The sequence below is a fragment of the Sphaeramia orbicularis genome, chromosome 16, assembly GCF_902148855.1.
Source record: "Sphaeramia orbicularis chromosome 16, fSphaOr1.1, whole genome shotgun sequence".
NCBI lineage: Eukaryota > Metazoa > Chordata > Actinopteri > Kurtiformes > Apogonidae > Sphaeramia > Sphaeramia orbicularis.
This window is the reverse complement of record NC_043972.1, coordinates 49,587,780-49,612,271: the sequence shown is the minus strand read 5'-3', so window position 1 is coordinate 49,612,271 and position 24,492 is coordinate 49,587,780. Positions and strand designations below refer to the sequence as shown.

The window sequence follows — 24,492 nt, the reverse complement described above, 5'->3', positions numbered from 1 at the left end:
GTTGGACTGTAACAGAGGAGTATTACTACAAGTATAAATCCGCCATAAACCTATTTCAGAGGTTAATGGATTGGACGCTCACAAACATTGACATACTAAAAAGCCACAATGCATACATTTACATACATTTGAGGCATTTAGAAGCAGCTCCGTGCAATGTTCTAATAACTGGTCACCTCAATATGAAAACTGTTTCTGGAAAGGCACTTCTATGCTTTTTTCTCCACATGTCACGACAAAAAGGACTTTTTTCATCATCTGTCACATACATTGTGGACGTGTGACTGAGGCGAGCATTGTGGCAGTATAACTCCAAGCTGTTTTGCACCTCCGCTGGGATAAATAAGAACCATATATAATGGCTCACAAAAATAGCATGACATAATTCACTATTGATCTGCTCTCCTTGCTGGCTGATCTTCATTTGGTGACACTGGAGTACGGAGAACTCCGAGGCATTGGCATCGATCAGCTAGTGCGGCTGAAGCAAAATTTCATTTTCGTAAATGTGGCAGCAGTCGTCTGTATTCCACACACTGACATGTCGTGTTGTTTTATGGGTCAAATATATTGATTCAGCACTGTCTTTCTCCAAAAATATCAGACGTTTCTTTCAACACAGCACAATTTGGATTTAGATTTTTTCTGCTGTCTGTCAAACATAATAATGTGAACTCCATGTGCAGACATGACTGCCATGCGTAATGTATCAGGAAATCAATTAAATACCCACATCAACACTAATTGGACTTTTACTTGGAGGGAATTTTTTTTTTGTGACATGCAGTTAGGTGTAACACACAAATAACAAACAGCAAAACAGAACTTTTTTTTTTTTTTTTTTTACATGTTTACATTTGCATTTGTACTGTTTACACTGTTACATGTACAGTATGTTCACATTGTGTACACATTTGCACATTTTTACTTTTACACTCTTAAATTCTACCCTCTCATACAGTATATCTCTAATTTGCACGTATTTGATTGCACACTACTTTATATCTTATAGTTTTTGAATATATGTCTGTATCTTATTGTGTTGTTATGTAGATGTAAGTGCACCTTTGCTGGCAGAGACCACCTGCAAGTTCAGTGCACAACTGGTGCAACAACAATAAAGCCTATTCTATTCTATTCTATTCTATTCTATTCTATTCTATTCTATTCTATTCTATTTTAAAATGTGCACTGTGTAAGGACACTAAGGGTCACTCATTATGGAGATGGAGTGTTAATACAGGGTGTCCACAAAGGGCCAGATCTACTAAAGGTTTGCGTGTATAAAAGCATAGTGCAAACTCATTGCACATGCAAAAAAATGTACAAACTGATTTACTAATGGTGCGCAGTAAGGATTGCGTCACTACATTACACATTATACCATATCAAGCCATTTGTATCATATTTGAGTCTATAAACATCTGTAACCTGCTAAATTAGGAAAGTGTGTAGACAAAAAAATAATTTGGACTTCATCAATGTTCACCATGAAAATGCCACATTTTTGCAGCAGTTTTTCCATAATTTCTGCTAAATTAATCAATATCTATATGATAGATAGGTTTGCTTTTGTTTCATTTCATTTCAGTTTCTTTTCTTTTCATTTTGTTTTGTTTCCTTTCCTTTCGTACCCTTCTCGCATTTTTGTCCCGTCGATCAGGAGGAGTGAATGGGACTGAGGCGAAAGCGAGAGGAGTCGAGGAAATAGATGTTTAATAAATGAGACATCATTGTTGAGGAGCCGTCATTTAAAATAAATGTCAGTTAAACATGACGTGTGGCGCAGTGGCGTTGTGTGTCTCATTGTGTTGTAGTGAAAACCACACAGACACGAGGGATCACATAAAATTTGACTTGTGCTGCTGTTTGCATATTTTCTCTCCATGTCTAGAAATATGAATATGCAGTTCACTTATGATGTGTATGTGAGTAATTCATTGGTCTTAGCATTTGGAGAGGCATCAGCTTTATTGCTTGTGTGCTATTGTTTTTTTGTCCCCAACTGATTGGTCTGAAATGTTCCTGTCGACACCACTAATGTATGTACACCACCTGTTGCTAGAACATGAATATACATGATTGCATGAATAAAAGATTTTCCCCCTACGTGATAGATGGAAATGTGTGATAACAAACAAATCATGTGTTGTTGGTTGCAGACGCCGTCCCCGGAGCGGCCCCCCTACCATTATCCCCAGTCCTCAGACCGGCACAACCCCCGGCGACCCAGGTGACCCCCACGGCAAACCCAACGCCAGCGCCTGCAGCCTCACCATTAGTCCCGAGCACCGTGGCTGCGTCAGGCCCTGAGACTACCTCAGCGGCTGGAGAGGCACAGCTCGGCTCAGCCTCAGACCCAGACCCGGAGCCTAAAGCTGAACCCGAGGGTGAACCTGAGGTGGAGACGGACCCAGAAACAGAGGAGGAGAAGGCTCGACGGCTTCTATACTGTTCACTCTGCAAAGTGGCAGTCAACTCAACATCGCAGCTAGAGGCACACAACAGTGGTAAGAACCATGTTGATGCATTTTACAGATAGTTACTCAGTTATTTCTGCAGACAACAAAGGAGGAAAGTGGTGCATAAGTAGCGGAAGTGGTACATTTACCTGAACCCCACATATGTTTCCAGTTATCAAACACCGAGACATTTCTATGACAAACACATCATTGTCAGTGTTGCAAAAAGTGCTGGTGTTGTTGAATTATGGCTTGTTATTTCCTGGGTGTCTGTAGAATGGGCTTGCATCTCTTCACATTTTATTAGCTATAAAAATAGGTTCCAGTCTTTCAAAATGCTTTCAATTTCAATTTATTTGTCATTGGTTTCCACAGAAATTCTGCATCCAGTGTATCTGTACTGTATCAGGTATTATGATGCATCTGTGCTTTGAACTACTGTGGACTGTATTCTAAATCATCAAATATCCACTGATGTATGCAAGGAGGACATGAGACAGTATTCTGTGTCCTCAGACAGTAATGCAGCAAGTTGTCACTCTATAACACATGGGCATCATTAGGACTTGAGAACATCCAGGGCTTAAAAAACAAATTTGCAACAGGGGGGATGAATTAGTAAAATGTGTGTCTGTGTGGGGGGGGGGGCTCTGTAATGACCATGATGTACCTTGGCGTAAAAAGTCAAAGCAAATTTCACTCACTACACACTCAGTACGCACAGGCAGGCACGGCTGTATGCACCAATAATGAAGGGGACATGTATTTACTGACATGCTTCTTTAAAAAAAACCGGTCTGCTCAGAGATCTGGGGCTACTGCCAAAAGATCCGGGACTTAAGCCCCAAATGTCCAGGTCTAACAACGCCCATGCTAACGTCATGATGTTTTAGATTTAGGCTTAGTGTGAGACAAAAGGAAATTCCAGTTGAGGCCTGTTGACCAAAGACCTCTTTCATTTTGCTGCCTGGCCCTTTATTAAACAGGATGAAAGTACTTACACATGAAACCCTTTAACATTCACCATTTTAATGCAAAAGTTTTTGGAACTTAGGGTTATAACAGATAGTAGGGCTGATGCAATGAATTGACATGAAATGATTAAAAAAAATTATTCGATTACAATTTTCCTGACTTGAAGCTTCATTTCCTTAATCATAATTAAATATCAGTCAAGCCTTCAAAACTGAAGATTTGGAAAAAATGAGACACAGAAAGACAGTGAGTGAAGCATTTAATACCCACTTTTTGCAGACATTCATTACAAAACCAGAACTGCATGGGGGAGGGGGGAGGGGAGGGGGGCATAATTCTAAAACTAACGCAACGGACGTCTATGAAGAGGACGTGGTGGGTTAAATAGCTCTGTAGTTAGAGCTGTGACAAAGCTCCACTCACTTTATCATTGACTACCTGCTGCCCTCCCAAAAATGCATTTGTGACCACAGGGAGGTCACAAATGCACCCCACTCACAGACCTCAATCCGTGAGTGGGGGAGAGTATGTGCCGGGTGATTTATAATGTTGTGATGTACAACAGTAGTCGCTAATGCACCCGCACGCATTCACAACAATGTGCCTTGGGCCCCCTCCCCCCCATGTGCTTGTGCCCTCCTACTCTCTGTGCTTTGTGAACCATATTTTATCATTTTGTCTCATTTCCACCAGTTTTGCTTCTGCAGATGCTGCTGACAGTTGTTGAGGATCTGGCCCAAAGTTGTTAAATGTTGTGAAAGTGTCATGATAACAAACTGGTTAGGTTTAGGTGCAAAACCATCGGGGTAGACTTTGGTAAAACAAAAACAAAAACAAAACAGTAAAATGATGCAATAAAACAGGTATTTTGATGAGGGCCAGGTCTAAGTTTGGGGCTGGCGTTAGTCGTTTTTTTCCTTCCAGTTGTACTAAAGGTTCATCTATGACTGACTTAACACAGACCCAACTTGAAAATTTGCTCCAATGTTTGTGTATTTGCTAAGTTCCGGTAGATATCAGTAGGACTAGTCCATCAGTGCATTGAGAGGTATCGGTGAGAGCTTTTTTTCTTCATATGTTGACTGATCTTGCAGTACCCATCTGTTTGTCTCCCCTAAAGCTCAGGTTTTTCATCTCTGGATTTGCCAACATCAGACGCTACTCTACCCCGTCTGCCACACAGTTTTATTTGAACATGTTTGCTGCAATAACCAGACCATAAACAGTTATTTGCACTGGAACCCGTTTTCTGGGCCAAGAGGCTATTGAATGATGAAAAATCTAGTTTGAGATTAGATGCCAGCTCTAAATCGGTCCTGGAACTGCCTCCTGGTGCAACAGAGGGAAGCTGAAATCTGTGATCACTGATAATGGTGAGAAGAATTTCAGCATGATGCCCAATATTCTAAGCAAAGTCCTCTGGAATAGTGGTTCTCAGCTGGTCTGGCTTCAAGACCCACTATCACCCCTCAATGACAAGCAGTACCCCAAACTGATTACAGTTAAACTTCTCAAATGCATTTAATGAAAAGATGGTGTCTTTTGAATCTGAGATAAGTATTCTGACACATCAACAGGTGGCAATACTAAAGAGGAAAATAGTCCCTTTAACACTAAATTAGGTACATTTTAACCAAAAGTGCACTCAGTTAAAAATTAAATCTGATGTAGTCATTGTCATACCTGAGTTTTGCCGTGATTTGAATAGAAGCTTTTGGGTATTCGTTTATGCTGTGAAATGTCTGGTGTTAATTAGCATTACAGCGCATTACCACCTCCTACTGGTGGGGAGTGTGAATGGACGGCGCTCAGCTCCATAAAAAAATAAAGCACAGAACTGGTTTCTTAACATTATTTTCTGCCCAGACAAAGGCCCGTGACCCACTGAAGACCCACTAGTTGAGAATCACTGCCCTAGAAATCAGGCCACTAGGTGTTGACTTTAGCATCTATCTCAGCGTCTTTATTTAACATTAGCTACCACAAATAAAATGCCTTCACACTAGCAGTATCTAAATGTCGTCATGTTAAAACAGAGAGAGACCTCTGTAGCGGGTTTTTCCTTTTCATCCTCTACGTCTCTTTTATTCTGTTTTATTACGTGCGCACCTGAAGGCTTCGACCTCTGACATTTTATGAAACAAAGTGTGAAAATAGACATCTGACTCTTGACATTTGTTTATCAGTCAGGAGGTCTAGAAATCTGTGGTGCGTCTTAACGTGGTGGATTTGGACGGTCTGTGATGTGCATCCAACGGTGACCACTCCTGCACACAGGCCAGTGCACACACTACAACTGAAGGCAGTTTCATTCTTTCTTTCTTCCTCATATGGTCTGTGGTTTTATGTGGCCCTGATTTGAGAGTTGAAAATCTGTGTTGTCATGGCGACTGTAATTTTAAACACATTTACAGTTATGCTAGGGTAGTCGGTTAAAAAACAACAGGAAATAAACAATAGTCTCACATGTTGAAGTGTAGTGACCTCCTCCACACTGATTGCAACTTAACACTTCTGTTGATAGATATAGCAACTTGTCAGACTACCCTAGCAAAGAGCACCTATGAACATATTTAGCCACTTTGTTGCTATATTTGTCCATTTTACCTGTATTTAGCCAAAGCATGTATCATTCTTTGTCTAAAACAAGTCACTGTGCTGAATATAAATGACTCTCATTGATACTGACAGTTTTCTGTATTGTCCCTTTTTGGTCCATTTAGATTGTTAATGTTGACTGAAAATTACAAATGTTATGGTTAAAATGTTCATGTTTTACTGTGACTTGTTGTAGACTCCTACATGAACTGTAAGGTTAAAAACCCAAACCAAACTGAAGAAAATTAAGTTAAGAACTAAAACAAGCACATCCATCAATCAATCAATCAATCAAGCAATCTTTTGGGTCACTTTATCTGGTCCCCAAGCCCAGATAAAGAAGAAGGGTTGGAATTGGGACATAAAAAAAAACAAGAAATGACAGAGTATAGTTTATTTAGTTCTAAATATATTTAGGGTGTTTTTATACTCACTTTTGTCTCTAACACAATGTTATCCCACTTTCCTACATTGTTCATTAGTTACATGCATATTTCCAATTTTTCAAATTAGGTGATGATGTTATTTAGCAATTTTTAGGACAGACAGCAGATACTTTGATTACTGAGGAGTTGGAAACACTGTTTCTCCGTGCAGTGATGTTGCTCTATAATGTCAACTGACTTTATCCAATCCAAACCATTGTCTTTTCCACATGTTATTATGCATGTGCTGCTTAACACCAAAAAGCAAGTTCAGAGCATAAAATGCAACTGTGACTACACTGAGTGGCTCCTTTCTCCACTCCCAGCTGACTGGGCTGAATTGTTTGCTTCTTTGTTCAGCTTCCAGTTATGAGAGGTGACAACAGACTCATTAAAATGCCAGTTTAGGTCTTTGGCTCCACAGCAGAATTTAGTGGCTCTGTATTTTGGTACATTTGGCTTTTTGCTTCAGTTCATTTATTTGTCTTGTGCACAAACTTCAGTGACAATCTGTAGATTGAAATGCAAGTAATGAGGGTCTTGTACACTTCAAAAAAAAAAAATTAACAAGATGAAAAATATCAAAGCATCTGTCTATACAAACACATTTATATATATATATATATATATATATATATATATATATATATATATATATATATATAGGGTAGGGAAGCAAAATTTACAGTGAACATTTAGTTGTTTTTTCTCAGCAGGCACTACGTCAATTGTTTTGAAACCAAACATATATTGATGTCATAATCATACCTAACACTATTATCCATACCTTTTCAGAAACTTTTGCCCATATGAGTAATCAGGAAAGCAAACGTCAAAGATTGTGTGATTTGCGGAATGCACTCGTCACACCAAAGGAGATTTCAAAAATAGTTGGAGTGTCCATAAAGACTGTTTATAATGTAAAGAAGAGAATGACTATGAGCAAAACTATTACGAGAAAGTCTGGAAGATACTATTAAAGAAGTCACCCGAATATTTGAGGAACACTTGCGCGAGTTTCAGGAAGCGTGTGAAGGCAGTTACTGAGAAAGAAGGAGGACACATAGAATAAAAACATTTTCTATTATGTAAATTTTCTTGTGGCAAATAATTGTCATGACTTTCAATAAACTAATTGGTCATACACTGTCTTTCAATCCCTGCCTCAAAATATTGTAAATTTTGCTTCCCCACCCTATATATATATATATATATATATACATATACATATACATATATATATATATATATATATATATATATATATATATATATATATATATATAACAAATATGGTGAAAAAGGGAAAACCGTAGATGAAGTTTGACAGATAGACATTTCCACTGCAGCCAGAATGTTTTAAGGGCAGTCGCAGTGCATTGGAAAATTTGCATTTAAATTAATGTAGTCCTAGGTTCAGTGTGTAATAAAATATGATCAGTAAATATTGCTCAGAGACAGAACTACCACTCAGCAGAATAAAACATACTGTATTTACAACCTGAACCACACCACATTTTGTTCATTCCCATGCAGTTAAATATTGAGCATCAACCATGGCGGCCATATTGGTTTGCGGCTCTGTGGACTGGACTTCTGCGCACAATAAAAAATTAAGCATGGTAAAAAATAAAAACAGCGAAATTTTCACTTACATTTAAGCTTTTACTTAAATAAGATAAGTTTTTATGATGCAGTATTTTTGATTAAATATGGAGGCTACGATAAATGGAAGCATGTTCTGGCATTCTCCAGCAGAATCAGTAACCATTCAATATTTTTTCACCATCACCAGACTTTCTATAATTTAACGGTGATGTGTTGGAGCAGTTTCTCTTTAGTCTTTCTTCCATTCATGTTGTCCATCCTTGCCATCATTTTGTTTCCAGAGTAGAACAACAAAACCATTCAATATTGTCCAGTGGGCAAACACTAAACTAAACTAACGTCACTAATAAATAGCATATTTCATTCTGTTTTTGAGTTTGTTTTCTGTATCTATAGAAAAAGGTAGTCGCCTGCACAAAATTTAGTAGCTCAGCATGGACTTTTTGTTTTTGTTCTTCTTAAAACTGTTATAATGTGTGGCATCCAGTGTTAAAATGCATAACTATCACTTGTATGTGAGTGTGGACAAGAGTCAGTATCTCCTTTACTAAAAAGCCAGGACAAACAGAAAACCAACATGGTCTTTCATGATTTTTGCGGTGACCACATTTGAATTTTTTTTTCATGGAAAAATGTCACAAAATGTCACATCCAAATTCCAGCCAGTAGCACCACTGGTAAGATGACACTTCAGAGTGAGACGTAGAGTTATTATGGTTCTGAAATGCTCTTTTTCTTTAAGTTTTTTTTTAATTTTTTTATTTGTGTTTAGTTGGAATTAGCTCTACAAGTGTAGAAAGCTTTTCTTTACTTTAAGGAATTCACTGGTTTTAGATGTGTTTTATTTAGCTTAAGTTATTTTATGCTTTTCAGATATGAAGGAAACATTTATTAATAGAAGCTAAAAAAAGGGTAGAAAGGAAGAATTCATGACATCAGTAATGATTTTCAAGAGTATCACAGCTTTACTTAAAAAACAAACAAATAAAAAAAAAATACTGTCCGCTGCAAAGAACATTCCATTAAAAAATGTATCTGTAAAAACAGTTTCATCATGCTGTTTCCAATTGAGACAATTATTTTTTACATGTAAAAGAGCCAAAACTTTTGTTGTAGGTCTATATTTCGATATTTAAGGTCTCAAATTATACAAGTACATGTTATTATTCACACTGGTTCACGTTGTATGTTTACATTTATGTTTCAAATCAAATAATTGCATTTAAGGACTCACCAGAATTTCATTATGTACAGTAGCATAAAAAGGTATTTTAAATGATACAGTGAAAAAGCAGAAGGTAATACCCATAAACATGAATCTACAAGAAAAACTGTAGTGTTTTCACCCATAATTGTGGTTTTACAGTTTGCATATTCCTTGCATTGGTTGAAACTCACAGAACATTGCCATGTGCCAACCTTTCAATCCTTTTTGTTTTGAGCCCCACAAGCTCCTTACAGCCTAAATTAATTTACGATTATCTAAAAAAAAAAAAAAAAAAAAAAAAATATATATATATATATATATATATATATATATATATATGTGTATATATATATATATATATATATATATATATATATATATATATATATATATATATGTGTATATATATATATATATATATATATATATATATATATATATATATATGTATATGTATATATATATGTGTATATATATATATATATATATACACACACACACACGCACACACACATATATATGTGTATATATATATATATATATATATATATATATATATATATATATATGTATACTTGTATATACAGCTAAACAGGTGGATTGGACGGAGGGGTTTCATTGAATACCCTCCACATTCACCAGACCTCACACCACTAGACTTATTTTATGGGGATACCTAAAAGACAAAGTCTACTCTATGAAACCTGCAACAGTCGCTGAATTGAGAGCAGCCATTGAATGTGAATCCACGCAAATACCAAGGGAATTGTTTCATGATGTGTGAGATCCCAGTGCTTCGCTGTCGTCAGCAGTGTCTGGACCAGAGCGGACGTCAGTTTGAGAACATGCAGTGACAAAACAATAAAATGATGTTTGTAAATTGTATTACATTTGAAAATTAAATGAATTTTAATAAACACCTACTTTACAATTATTTAAAGTGTGTTTACAACAAAAATCTTCCAAAAAAGCAGTAGAATGTAATGAAATTAATAACACTGTCACCGAAACAGAGCGTTGAAACTGAGGCATGAACATCAGGGGTCATAGGTCACCTGTGGCATTTCCATTCACAAAGAGTGTTGAACAGCACCTCATTAGAAAAACAGTGGAATATTCACAACAATAGTCTACAAGGGGTTAAAAATGGGTACATATAGGTTCAGTCTCCTGACCTCGGTACTGATGAAGACATGGAGTTGGTCCCTTAATGTCTTCAATGGCAGCACAATGATACTAATGTGTGCTAATGCTAATGCTAGGTGCTGTGTGTGTATTAGGGTGGGAAAACACAGACTGAATTTCCCTCCAGGGATAATAAACTGAAACCTATAGTAAGTTCATGGTGGTGTTTACAGGATCACTGTAAAGTGTTAGTCCAGCCCTGTGTTCAACATTTTTAGCTCTAATGTAAAACTTTTGCAACCAAAAGGTCACAACCGGTCTCAGCTGGCTTTGATCAGGGTAGTTTTACAAGGTTGACTTACACATTGACCCTTTGACCTGCGACACCCGTATTTTTCAAGTCAAAAACGGGTTAATGGATAGTGCATGCCTCGGATGTCTCCCCAGTTCAGGTGAATCATCTGCTGATGGCGCCGCTTCTTGTTTCAACTTGCAGGTACAAAGCACAAGACGATGCTGGAGGCCCGGAGCGGTGTGGGCTCCATCAAGTCCTTCCCCAGACCAGGAGTCAAAAGTAAACTGGCCACGGTGTCTGCGTCGTCGACGGGCCTGCAGAACAAAACATTTTACTGTGAGACGTGTGATGTGCACGTCAACTCAGAGACTCAGCTAAAACAGGTAAGGTTTACATGACCATGAAAGTCAATAACTGGGAGTAAATGGATAATTGTAATAATCAAATCTAAGGCATTTACATGCACTTAAGAAATGTGATAATCGAAAAACCCTGGTTTAGAAGCTCTAGCCCATTACTGGATTTCTTTGGGAGTATGTATGTACTTAGTGATGGTAGAAACAAACTTCCTGTTATTGTCTTCTGATCATGTTTGGCGACATAACTTCTGTTCGCTACTATTTAAATTGTTTTTACATGTGCACAGATGTAAAAGCACTAAATAAGTCAGATTAACCTGTATACAGGTCGGATTAGGGAGAAATCCAGGTGTGTTAATCTGATTTCTCATAATCAGATTACTGCTGTTATCTGATGAAAAAGATCAGATTACTCTGTTTACAGGGTCACTTGAATAGTCTAATAACTCCAGAAATCAATCAATCAATCAATCAATCAAATGTAATTACCTTCGCCAAGGAGGTTATGTTCTTGCCGGCGTGGTTTGTCTGTCTGTCCGTGTGCAAGATAACTCACAAAGTTATGGACTGATTTGGATGAAAATTTCAGGAAATGTTGAAACTGGCACAAGGAACAAATGATTAAATTTTGGTGGTGATCTGGGGTGGGGGGGGTTTACTGATCTGCCTTGGCGGAGGTCTGCGCTCTCTGAGTGCTTTTCTAGTTTATTTCATGCTAAATCATAACAAAAGTTATCTCATGACACTTTACATATAGAGAAACCGGACTCTTAAGTCAATTTACAGAAACCCAACAGAATCCTCCAGGAGCAAACACTTGTGACTGGTGACAGAGGTGAGGAAAAACTTCCTTTTAACAGGCAGAAACCTGGAGCAGACCCTGACTCCTGGAAGATGTTGCCTGCCTTGGCCAGTTGGGGTTAAAGAAAGAGAGAGAGACTCAGGGAGAAGGGGGAAAGGGGAAGGGGGGAAGTAGGGGGAGACACATGGATGCACAGCAAACTGAACTTGAACTGTTAAAAAGTAGAACAGCTGGTGCTAGTATAGTATAGTAGAAATCACATAATGATAAGAGTATTGGTGTGACCGTAAACAGGTTCAGTGAATAAATCTGGAACTGTTGTATAATTCAGGTTTCAAATGAAATACTAGTGTTTTCAGTTCATGATTGGGTTAACTCATTTTCACAAATATTATGCATGAAACCCTTCTGAGTTGCATTAAAGCACTTCAGTAATGGGTCAGATCATTACAGGGAAAACAGCTAAGGTGTCACATGAAGATACACTGCCCGGACAAAAAAAAAAGTCGCACATTCAGTATTTGACTGCACCACCTTCGGTTTTGATGACAGGAGACATCCACTATGACATCTTTTTTGCCACATAATGTTTATGTAGTGTCACAATAAGGTTCCTAATATTTTTTCCATCCATAGTTGCTTTCATTTTTGATTATTTACGGTGAATGTCTCCTGTCATTAAAACCAAAGGTGGTGCAGTCAAATATTGCATGTGCGACTTTTTTTTTGGGCCGGGCAGTGTGTATTTACAATAAGCATATTAACTTCTTTATTGTCATGTTAGTTTCGCACCTAAAAATTTGCCTGGGATGGATAAGTGTTACAACTCTCATGGTGCTAGTTTTCAGTTGAAGATCTACAACACAAACCTTAGTTTCTAACCCATGACTGTTGCCTCGGGGTTGGAAACTGTTTTAATTAATTTGACTGGAGAAGCAAAAAATAAGAGAGCAGTGATTTGTGTTTATTCTAGGAAAAGCTGACCACATTCCTCCCTAAATCCAAATAGATATGTATTTATCTGCAGAAAATACCGCTTTGTCATAGTAAATAATAAAGAATTAAGCATTTTCAAATGAAAAATAAATTATTCATCGATTCATTCATTCATATTCCAATAGTAATATGTGAACTTGTGCAGAGTTCATAAATCAATATTTAGTGGATCCTTTTCAGTCACAGCTCTCGTGTCTTGGATTTCTCTCCACCAGCCCTTCAAATTCTTGGTCACATTTCAGAGGTTTTCGTTGGGGTTTGTGTCTGGAAATTTAGAGTGGCCTTTTAATTTTTTCCAGAGCTTTAGCCTAATTTATGATGATGTTCGGTGAACAGTTTGTTGTGCTGCTCCAAGTGAGCAAAAACAAAAAACAAAAAAAAAGACACATAGTTTTAGCTGTTACTCAATTTTATTTACTCAATTAACCATGAATTCAAATTTTTTTGGATCCTTTAATCTGGTAGAGATAAGAGATAACCTTCATCTTTCTATGGTTTCTCTTGTTACTCTCAGTTTCATTGAAGAGGCTAATCTGAACTCAGGTCAGATCCATCGTTGGATAAATGCTGCAGTGATTAATATATTTCAGTTCCTAAATACAACTACAGAGGGAAATAAACATTGTGACATTTATTTCCCATTAATTGCATTAACATTGGATGGCATAAAGGATGCGGTCAGAAAAAATGTTGTGCAAGTAACTTTTTTTTTTTTTTTGCCATGCTGTGTATTTTAATATTCTTTTTGCAGGGACTTTTTTTAAAAGAAAATAAGATGAATCATTTTGTCTTGATGTTTACTGTTACAACACTGCATGAAGTAGATTGTTTTCCCCCACTGTGACAGTGATATTACACCTTTGTGTCTTAGCAGGAACAATGGAATTTCACAAAAGTAGACTTTAATGACATTGGACAGATATGTTTCTCGTGGTTGAAAAACAAAAGAGCAAACAAATGTTTGTGTTGATGTTAAAAAAGTAAGTATTGCAGCCAGAAACCTAGATAGATACTTACGTTCTATCATATCAAACTGTAGTATTAGCTCAGAAGGGGCTGTTGTCTATCAGTAGTTTCACCTGAATTTTTACTGTAAGTAATCAGTAAGCAGTGATGATGATTTGTCTAAGTAGGTAGATAGGGATAGGCAGGTAGGTAGGAAGGACAGAAGGAAGGAAATATGTAATATGTAATATATATATATATATATATATATATATATATATATATATATATATATATATATATATATATATACATATATATATATATATATATATATATGTCACAGTAGAGATTGAAATCCAGTAGGATTCCTAATCCTACTAGGACAGATTGAAATTTTAGTTTGTCCTAGGACAAACTGAAATCCTACAAGACATTAGGATCTGAAGATTGGAATTCCAATCTGTCCTAGGAGAATTTGCAATCCTACTAGGACAGATTGTAATTCTATTTGGAAGTGGGATCTGAAGATTGGAAAAATACGGCAAAAAATATAAGAATTCTGTCAGGACAATCTCGAATTCTATTAGGAGAATGTCAGATTATATCAAAATGTATGGAAAATAGACTGAATCATTTCACAGCCAAAATTCCAGTCAGTTTCAGCATAGGTAAGCATACAATTTCACCATCACTATTCCAGCTGAATTATTTTCATATCTTTCATATCTATATCAGTGTAAGGAAAAACCTTTGTAGTATTACTTGTTTGAAATTTTGAAGTTAGCTGTAGACTAACGTTAGTGCCACTATTGAGTAGTATGTAGCACATTTAAGTATTAGAAAAATAACTGACAAAACCTCTGTAGTATTACTTGTTTGAAATTTTGAAGTTAGCTATAGACTAAGTTCATTGTCACTATTGAGTAGTATGTAGCACCTTTAAGTATTAGAAAAAAACAACTGACAAAACCTCTATAGTATTACCTGTTTGAAATTTTGAAGTTAGTACGATAGACTAAGATTATTGTCACTTAACTAGTGAGTAGTATGCAGCACATTTAAGTCTTAGAAAAAGTCTTTGAAGCTTAGCTATAGAATATTAGATTCAAAGTCTGTGTAAATTCTGAATAAAATCATGGTTTGTAAGAATATTGTTGTTTCTATAGAATATTAGATTCAAAGTCTGTGTAAATTCTGAATAAAATCATGGTTTGTAAGAATATTGTTGTTTCTTTTACTTTTAACCCTACCATCTAGACCAGGGGGCAGCAAAATGCCAATGCCAACTTTAACATCGTACATTTTCTGAATGGCTTGGCAACAATTAGATAATAATAAAATTGTATGTTGCCATGGCAACGGGTTGTTTACAGGTACGTTTTTCAAATTCTACCGATTTCTGAATACAAATGTGTCTCATTTACATACCAATGACAGTTTCAAACGGCCATTGAATAAGGTTGGACCAGATAGGACAGCTGGCATCCTGGTTACAATGTGTATTGACCTAAGGGCCATATACTGTATCTAAGATATGAAAATAATTCAGCTGGAATGGTGATGGCGAAATCGTAGGACAGACTGAAATTCCAGAATTCCAATCTTCAGATCCCACTTCCAAATAGAATTACAATCTGTCCTAGTAGGATTGTAAATTCTCCTAGGACAGATAGGAATTCCAATCTTCAGATCCTAATTTCTTGTAGGATTTCAGTTTGTCCTAGGACAAACTGAAATTACTATCTGTCCTAGTAGGATTAGGAATCCTACTGGATTTCAATCTCTACTGTGACTGTATATATATATATTAGGGCTGGGCAAGTTAACGCGTTATTACCGCGTTAACGCTTTAATTAAATAACGCCGACAATTTTTTTTATCTCACGTTAACGCCGTTTTATTATTGTTCTGCCTTTCAAGCAAGTCTTAGTTGATTTATATATGCGGACTCTTATTTTGAAACTCGTGCTTTTATTTTGCCGGTCCACACGCCGGTGCTGTGCGTATGTGCCGGCTGAGAGAAGAAAAAAGCGAACTTTACAAGTAATGCTAAATCAAACTGTGTGTAACTCCTGCAGTTCATCACCTGTATGTATCAATCATTCTGTTGTTTGCTAAATAATTTCACATGCAAACGTGCCGTTAGAAACATGTTTATGACGTTATTTTGGATGTGTTTATTACAATGTGTTATTAACATGTTTAAGCTAATTCGTTTATGCTAGCAGTCGGAGATGGGTTGTTAATTCTTTATGCAGGCTCATGCTAAGTTTATATAAATTCATTGGTTGTGTTTAAGTCTAATATGCCATCCTTTGAATTAACCTTTACTTATTTACGATGTGAATGTTGTATTAGCAGTCATTTTATCTCGATGCTAACTTGAATGGGAAAATCCATAGACACGCTAACGATTAGCATTTACAGTTTAATTTAAGATTTACAACTGCTTTTTATTCAGCAACAAAGGTTCACATCAGAGATATTTGATACTATTCATTCTTACAACAACTGAACATAAAATACTCACAGGCAAACGTTTTTGGGGCCATACAAACAGAGTGAAAGAAACATGTCTGTTAGTTCTATGTACGAACTGACTACGGTAACACGGAAAGGACAAAACATACGTTAGTGCCACTTATTCTGACCACTTCAGGGCCCCTTTTGCTTGCTTTGAACAACTGAACATCACATATTATTGAGCTTATTAGTATAAGTACTTATTAGTGGGCTTAAGACTCCTGTCAATCACTCACAACTGTAAATACACTGGTGGGGACATAAACGTGTAAAAGTAGTGGTTTTTTACATGGACATTTTCATTTTAAATGTCTTCAGATGGTGGGGTTGAGAAGGACACAGTTGTTTGGAAGCACTGACGTGCAATTATTTTTTATCACCAGAGTACTTCCAGTCTGGAATTTCACTCAAAGGCAGTACATGCTGTTGATGCCCCCCCCTCCCCCAACAACTATGCGATTAATCACGATTAATCGCAGAAATCCACGTGATTAATTGCGATTAAAATTTTTAATCGCTGCCCACCACTAATATATGTATATATATATATATATATATATATATATATATATATATATATATATATATATATATATACACACACACACACACACACACACACATATATATATATATATATATATATATATACATATATATACAGGGTGGGGAAGCAAAATTCACAATGAACATTTAGTTGTTTTTTCTCAGCAGGCACTACGTCAGTTGTTTTGAAACCAAACATATATTGATGTCATAATCATACCTAACACTATTATCCATACCTTTTCAGAAACTTTTGCCCATATGAGTAATCAGGAAAGCAAACGTCAAAGAGTGTGTGATTTGCTGAATGCACTCGTCACACCAAAGGAGATTTCAAAAATAGTTGGAGTGTCCATAAAGACTGTTTATAATGTAAAGAAGAGAATGACTATGAGCAAAACTATTACGAGAAAGTCTGGAAGATACTATTCAAGAAAATGGGAGAAGTTGTCACCCGAATATTTGAGGAACACTTGCACAAGTTTCAGGAAGCGTGTGAAGGCAGTTATTGAGAAAGAAGGAGGACACATGGAATAAAAACATTTTCTATTATGTTAATTTTCCTGTGGCAAATAAATTGTCATGACTTTCAATAAACTAATTGGTCATACACTGTCTTTCAATCCCTGCCTCAAAATATTGTAAATTTTGCTTCCCCACCCTGTATATATATATATATATATATATATATATATATATATATATATATATATATATATATATATATATAGTATTTTATATATTCCTTTAAAGTGATTTATGTTTTAACTTAGCTTTAATTCATCTGTTAGACTCTTCCATAATTTAACCGCTGCCACTGAAACACACATGCTTTTTACAGTTGTTCTGACACAATGCCTTTGTAAATTCAGTGTCCCCCTTCTCTCTCTGAGAACAATTTCTGTATTTTATTTGGAAGGAAGTTATGTCTAGCTTTAAGTATTAGTTGTTCTGTTTTAAACTTCATCACATTTTTGAGCTTGTATTTTTAACAGGAGTTCATTTATTGAGTATAAATTCTGAATTCTTTGCTGCAGTCTTTTTTGCTCTTTTTTTTTTCATACATTCCATCCCTGTCCTTGATGAGCACCTGGTTCATTTTCATACCATTTATCTACAGTTTGTGTTTTTGACCCAGTGAAGTGATACTACTACTTCTATCTGTGGTTGTTTTAGTTTTAGTTTTTAACCTGTGTTTTAACTGCTACACTGGAGACTGGAATGACTGTGTCAAACACATGATGTTTCTTTTCAGCACTTTGTAACTCTTCAACACACTGTCAACTAAGAGTCAAGTTATTGACGCTTAACTTGTGTCCTTTTAGTTACTCTAGGCTGCCCTTTGTGTTCTCCATCAGTCTGTTAACCAACCCTTTAGCCTCTTCTGGGTTGTGTTCACTCACACTGAGCCCATTTACACGACCATAAAAATCTTATAACTGGGAGTAATTAGATTTTTATAATATATCATAATAATGTTTTTACATGTACTTCAGAAATGCAATAAATCCAAAAACCTTGGTTGTGATGTTTCAGTCCATTATTGGATTTCTGTAGGAGTATGTACACATGTAGTGACCCTAGAATCAAACTTCCTGTTAATGAGCCTGTTCACATGTGCACTAATACTCCGATCATTATCTGATTTCTGAAGTTATAAGATTATTTAAGTGACCATGTAAACAGGAGAATCTGATCTGCATTATCAGATAACAGTAGTAATCAGATTATGAGAAATCAGATTAAAACACCTGGATATCTCCCCAATATTTTGATGTCGTCCTGCATGTATACAGGTTAATTTGAATTATTTCATTTTCTTATGTCTGCACATGTGTAAGCACAATTAAAATCATAGAGCACAGAAGTTATGTCGTCAAGGATGAGTGGAAGACAATAAAAAAACAGGAAGTTTAAGTCTACCATCACTACATACGTACGTATCCCGAAAGAAATCCGATAACAGACTGGAACCTCTAAAGCAAAGTTTTTCAATTATCACATTTCTTAAGTGCATGTCAGTGTGTTAAATCTGATTACTCCGATTATTTGATTACTTCCATTTATCTACTTTTATGCTTATGTAAGCAGGCTCATTGTCTATTTGTCCACCTCTGACTACATCACTACAGTTTTTGCACAGATGTAAAAGAATGAAATAAATCAGATTAACCTGTTTACATGCACAAAGACATTGGCGTATTTAGGAGGAATCCAGGCGTTTAATCTGAATTGTCATGATCAGATTACTGCTGTTATCTAATAAAACATATCAGATTATGCTGTTTATATGATCACTTGAATAATCTGATAACTCCAGAAATAGGAAAATGATTAGTGTGGATGTAAACAGGCTCATTGTTCCAAAGCATCAGCATCATATTTTTTAATAAGTTACTCAATATGATGCAAGGGAACTAACCTTCATGAATGTCCCTTTAATGCCCCTGCAAAGTTGTAACTACGGTGGCCCAGAGGTGCAACAGGCCAAAAAATTATCAACTAGACGAAAAAAATTATCTACTACAAGAAAAAAAGAGAACAGCCCAAAAAAATTATCCACTGTAAGAAAAAAAAGAGAACAGCCTAAAAAAAATTATCCACTAGATGTAAAAAAAAAATCCCCTATAAGGAAAAAAAAGAAACCATCCAAAAAAATTATCCACTAAAAGAAAAAAAAGAGAACAGGCGATAAAAAAATTATCTACTAGTCCAAAAAATTATTCACTATAAGAAAAAAAAAGAACAGGTGAAAAAAATTATCTACTATGAGAAAAAAAAGAGAGCAGCCCAAAAAAATATCCACTATGAGAAAAAAAAAAACATCATCCACCTTTTCAATTACGGGGGCGCTGTTTACCCGAAAGGTGCCTTGCTTTAAAATTAAGGCCACCACAAAAAATAAAATGGCATCGCCCATTTGTTTGCATGTAGACCTCTCCTCCTCAACTCAAACGGAGTGTCTTCACTAACACTAGCTCAAGAAGGACATTTTGCAGAGATAAAGATGTCAGCCATGGTACGCGGTGCCGTGCTGGGATACCTGGCACCGAGCTGTGGCACCGAGCTGTGGCACCGCGGCGCCACGGTACCTGGCACTGAGCCGTGGTACTGCGGCACCTCGCAGCACCAACCGCGGTGCCGCGGCCCCGGCCAAGGTGCCGCCCAGCCGTGGTACGTGGTGCCGTGCTGGGGTACCTGGCACCAAGCTGTGGCACCGAGCTGTGGCACTGTGGCGCCACGGCACCTGCCGAGGTGCCACGGCACCTCGCAGCACCAACCGAGGTGCCGCGGCACCAGCCGAGGTGCCATGGCACCTCGTGGCACCAGCCGTGGTGCCACGGCTCGGTGCCAACCACTTGCCGTGGCACCGCGGTGCCGCAGCTTGGTGCCACAGCTCGGTGCCAGGTACCCCAGCACGGCACCGTGTACCATGGCTGACATCTTTATCTCCACAAAATGTCCTTCTTGATCTAGTGTTAGTGAAGACACTCCGTTTGAGTTGAGGAGGAGAGGTCTACATGCAAACAAATGGGCGATGCCATGATAGTGGAGCTCCACAGGAAGCTCCTCTTCTCCTCCTCTCAAAATAAAATAATTTTAGAACTTCTTGTAGTGAATATTCATCAAAAATGAAACTGAATGTCAGGCAGTTGAACAATTCAACACCGTAATCACACAATTGTTTATTCGCACTGGTAGTTCACAAAGTTGCCGTCAACTTTTCGCATTAGCATTAGCTTAGCAACGAACCTTCACACAGTGCACACAAGGGGCATTTACCACTGAAAACTAACCCCAACCATACCCTAACCCTCACCTTAACCATTTAACGCCCATGCCTAACCTTGAGCAGACACTGGAACCATATTTAATCATTTAACTGCTTTGCAAACTATATTAATGTAAATATCTATATTTTAAAATAACTTTATTTTTTAGCGCACGACCTCCACTTCCAGTGGGGTACTTCCTTAGCATTAGCCATATTAGCCGAAAGCCTGAAAAATTTTTCAGCCTATCCTTTTATTTTTTGTGGTGGCCTTAATTTTAAAGCAAGACACCTTTCGGGAAAACAGCGCCCCCGTAATTGAAAAGGTGGATGATGTTTTTTTTTTTTCCTTATAGTGGATGTTTTTTTGGGCTGCTCTCTTTTTTTTCTCATAGTAGATAATTTTTTTCACCTGTTCTTTTTTTTTCCTTATAGTGAATAATTTTTTGGGCTAGTACATCATTTTTTTCGCCTGTTCTCTTTTTTTTCTTTTAGTGGATAATTTTTTTGGCTGGTCCGTTTTCTTTCTTATAGGGGATTTTTTTTTTCGTCTAGTGGATAATTTTTTTAGGCTGTTCTCTTTTTTTTCTTTTAGTGGATAATTTTTTTGGCCTGTTCTCTTTTTTTTCTTGCAGTAGATAATTTTTTTCATTTAGTGGATAATTTTTTTAGGCTGTTCTCTTTTTTTTTTCTTATAGTGGATAATTTTTTTGGGCTGTTCTCTTTTTTTTCTTGTAGTAGATAATTTTTTTCATTAGTGGATAATTTTTTTTAGGCTGTTCTCTTTTTTTTTCTTGTAGTAGATAATTTTTTTCATTAGTGGATAATTTTTTGGCCTGTTGCACCTCTGGGCCACCGTATGTAACAGTAATACTTTCCCAGTCTTTAGGTCCTCTCAGCAGGAGCATTTTTAAGACAATAGTAAAAAGCCAAAAAATACAGTCTAATTCCAGCTGTTCTCTGTTTGTCATGCCTTACCATGAAAAGGCAATTAGCCGTCTACTGTAAATGTTAGGTAATAAATCATGATACTTTAGAAAAGTGACAATAACTTCACTTCTAGATGTATGTTCCTGTGGCTTTGCTAAGAAAGTTTGCAGCTTCAGTGCAGTCAAAATAAAATAAATAAATACACACAAAAAAAACCCTTTCTTACTTGTAGCAGTCGATCATTCTGTCACAGAGAGGATTTCATCTACAATACCTGAAAACCACTCAGTTTTGTCTGTTCTAACCTTGAGATTTCTTCCTGAAAATAGACAGGCTTTGTGTGAATTTTTCATGCACGGACTTTTAACCGAGTGCTTTTTGAACAGCAACGATTCTCCCTGTGAAAAGAATCCAGCGTGACAAATTTCACTTACAGCTCCAAACCAAGAGGAAATGTGTTATTGTTAAATCCATAGCGAGGAGTCATGAAATTTCGACTCAGCCAGAAATCTGCCTTTTTTTTTTTTTTTTGTCAACATGTACTCGTGCTGAATTATTTATTGGCTCGAGGTTAAGAAGTGCTGCTGTAATTCTGTGTAAGATTCTTGCATTTCATTTATTTATGAGGTGCAGATGCTTGAACAGAAAATGCTAAATATCACTTCCCGGCTGTATCCATTTCCCTGTAACCAAACATTGTTCTCGTGTTGACATTTTTAACACAGGGGCGTTATGTGTCTGGTGGTAAATGCCTTCTTCACTCAGTGCACCTTTACAGTGGTATAGACATTTTCACCATGGGTACCTGTGGTCAGAATGAAACCTTTTAAAGCTGTAATGTGTTTCACTGCGAGATGGGAGGTATATTTTTAGTCCTGCCTTCCCTCCTTCTCTGCGTGTTCGGGTTCCCACCTCAACACATGATAAGTTATCTACCTTGAAAAGGCATCTAGCCTGTGGGCTGAGGTAACAGGCATCCATAAAACATCACAGCCTATCTGTCATGATGCGAAAAAAATATTTTTTATTTTTATTTTTTCAGTGCAGAATCGAGTATCTCCAAAACAATCAGTCAGATTGACGACACACATATGATATAGTGAAGCCTGTGGCACTATTGTCTTTGCCTTTAACCAACTAAATAAATGATTTAGCAAGCTGTCTCACAACAATTGGATTTCTGTTGAATTTAATTGGTGCCCAGAGACTGAATCATACAGTCTTTTATAACAAAAATAAAGTAACATTCAAGGTCCAGTGTGTAAGATTTAGGGTATTTATGGCAATCTAATTGTGGAAATGGAATATAATATTCATAATTATGTTTTCATTACAGTAGAATCACATGAAAATGGAAATCACTGTGTTTTCATTACTTTAGAATGAGATGAGAATATCCACAGAAGGAGCAAGTTGCCTCTATAGCAGGGTTGTCAAACATACAAGCCGAAACTGGCCCACCAAAGGATCCAATCTGGCCCATGGGATGAATTTGTGATGTGCAAAAATTACACTGAAGATATTTATTTATAAATTTTACCAAAATATAGACTAATATAAAAATAAAAAGCAAAATCTATATTATAAAATGGAACTCTAATTGTTTGTGTGTGTGTGTCTCAGGTATCACACAAAATCCGGAAAGAGCTGACTGCTGCAGTTTAGCGCAGTAATGTATTTTCAATCAAGTAAGAGACCAGCAAAAATTGCAAGTTGATAAGACCAATATTTTGGGAGATATTAGTAATTTTGGAATATAGTAGTTACAGTAGTTCTTACAATCACATTGCTATGCCCAGAATCATGTGAACGCTTTGGCGGTGACTGCTGGACAAATGTGGTACAGTATGTTGCCCCTCAGGGCCAGGATGTGGATCTTAAAAACACCCCTGCTTTTTGCATCCCACCCTCTGTATTGACAATGATGAAGTCCAGGATCTAGAACCTGTGGTTCCCCACAGGTCAAAGTGCTAGAAATAACCTAATAACCTATAAATAATAACAACTCCATATTTTAATCTTGGTTTAATGTGACAAAACAAGTACTGACTAATGAGGGACTTTGTATTTCTTGTGGCCACCGTATGGGGTGTGGTGGGGGGCACTGAACTTGTCCACATGAATGTTAAACAGCAGATTCTACAGACAACACAGCTGCATACTGTTATTAGGTGTTTATTAGTTAGCTTGTATTGTGAATGTTGCTCCAGAAACAATAATGAGAAATGATTAAACTGCAGAACTGTTTTCTTAATTATCAGAAAATAGAGTCACTTAGAAAGTTTTTTATGAATTTGCAGGAATCTCCACAGGCTCCAGTTTCATATTGTTTTTGAATAAAATGAATTACAGTAAATTTAAAGTGATAATTTATCTTGCTGAGGTTTGTCAATCTTTACTCCACAGTCATGTCTCAAAATGGGGAACCACCCCCCCTCCGCCTTCAGTTTCCACTGGATGATTTGCAAAGGCATCTCAATAAGACATGTCTCTAAATGTGCTTTGTAAATGTAAAAATTGTAATACTTTAATATTGGGAATGGACCCCAGGAAGAATAGTCTCTACTTTGGTAGAGACTACTGGGGATCCTTAAATAAAGAAATAAATGTGCCCCATGTTGGTCCTGTACAACAGTATAGACCAGATTTAAACTGGGGTTTGGTTCCCTGAGGAATTTCTATTCCCTTTCATTATTATTAAATTAAAGGTAGATATTGCATAGTGGGTTGATATTGTTTTGTATTTTAAATAATTTATAATGTCTTAGCAGTCTTGTTTTAGAGCAGGTCAGCTCATGATGTCCCACTACGTGACTCTTTTTCTGTCCTTCAAACCCTGAGTTCATTTAAAGAAAACTCAGCCCAAAAATCTTAAAATAATTGAAAACATTTCAGCAAAAGCAGAGGTCACTCAGCTCATT

General features: G+C 36.7%; 1 protein-coding gene across 1 annotated transcript in view; it reads left to right on the top strand.

The window, feature by feature from the left end:
* The window catches only part of znf385d (zinc finger protein 385D), a 182,893-nt gene that overhangs the window by 148,575 nt on the left and 9,826 nt on the right, over positions 1-24,492 (top strand). Inside the window, exons 5-6 of the mRNA XM_030158599.1 lie at positions 2,163-2,510; positions 10,897-11,078. Of these exons, the coding sequence (XP_030014459.1) occupies positions 2,163-2,510; positions 10,897-11,078 (530 nt within the window). The remainder of the gene's footprint in view (positions 1-2,162; positions 2,511-10,896; positions 11,079-24,492) is intronic.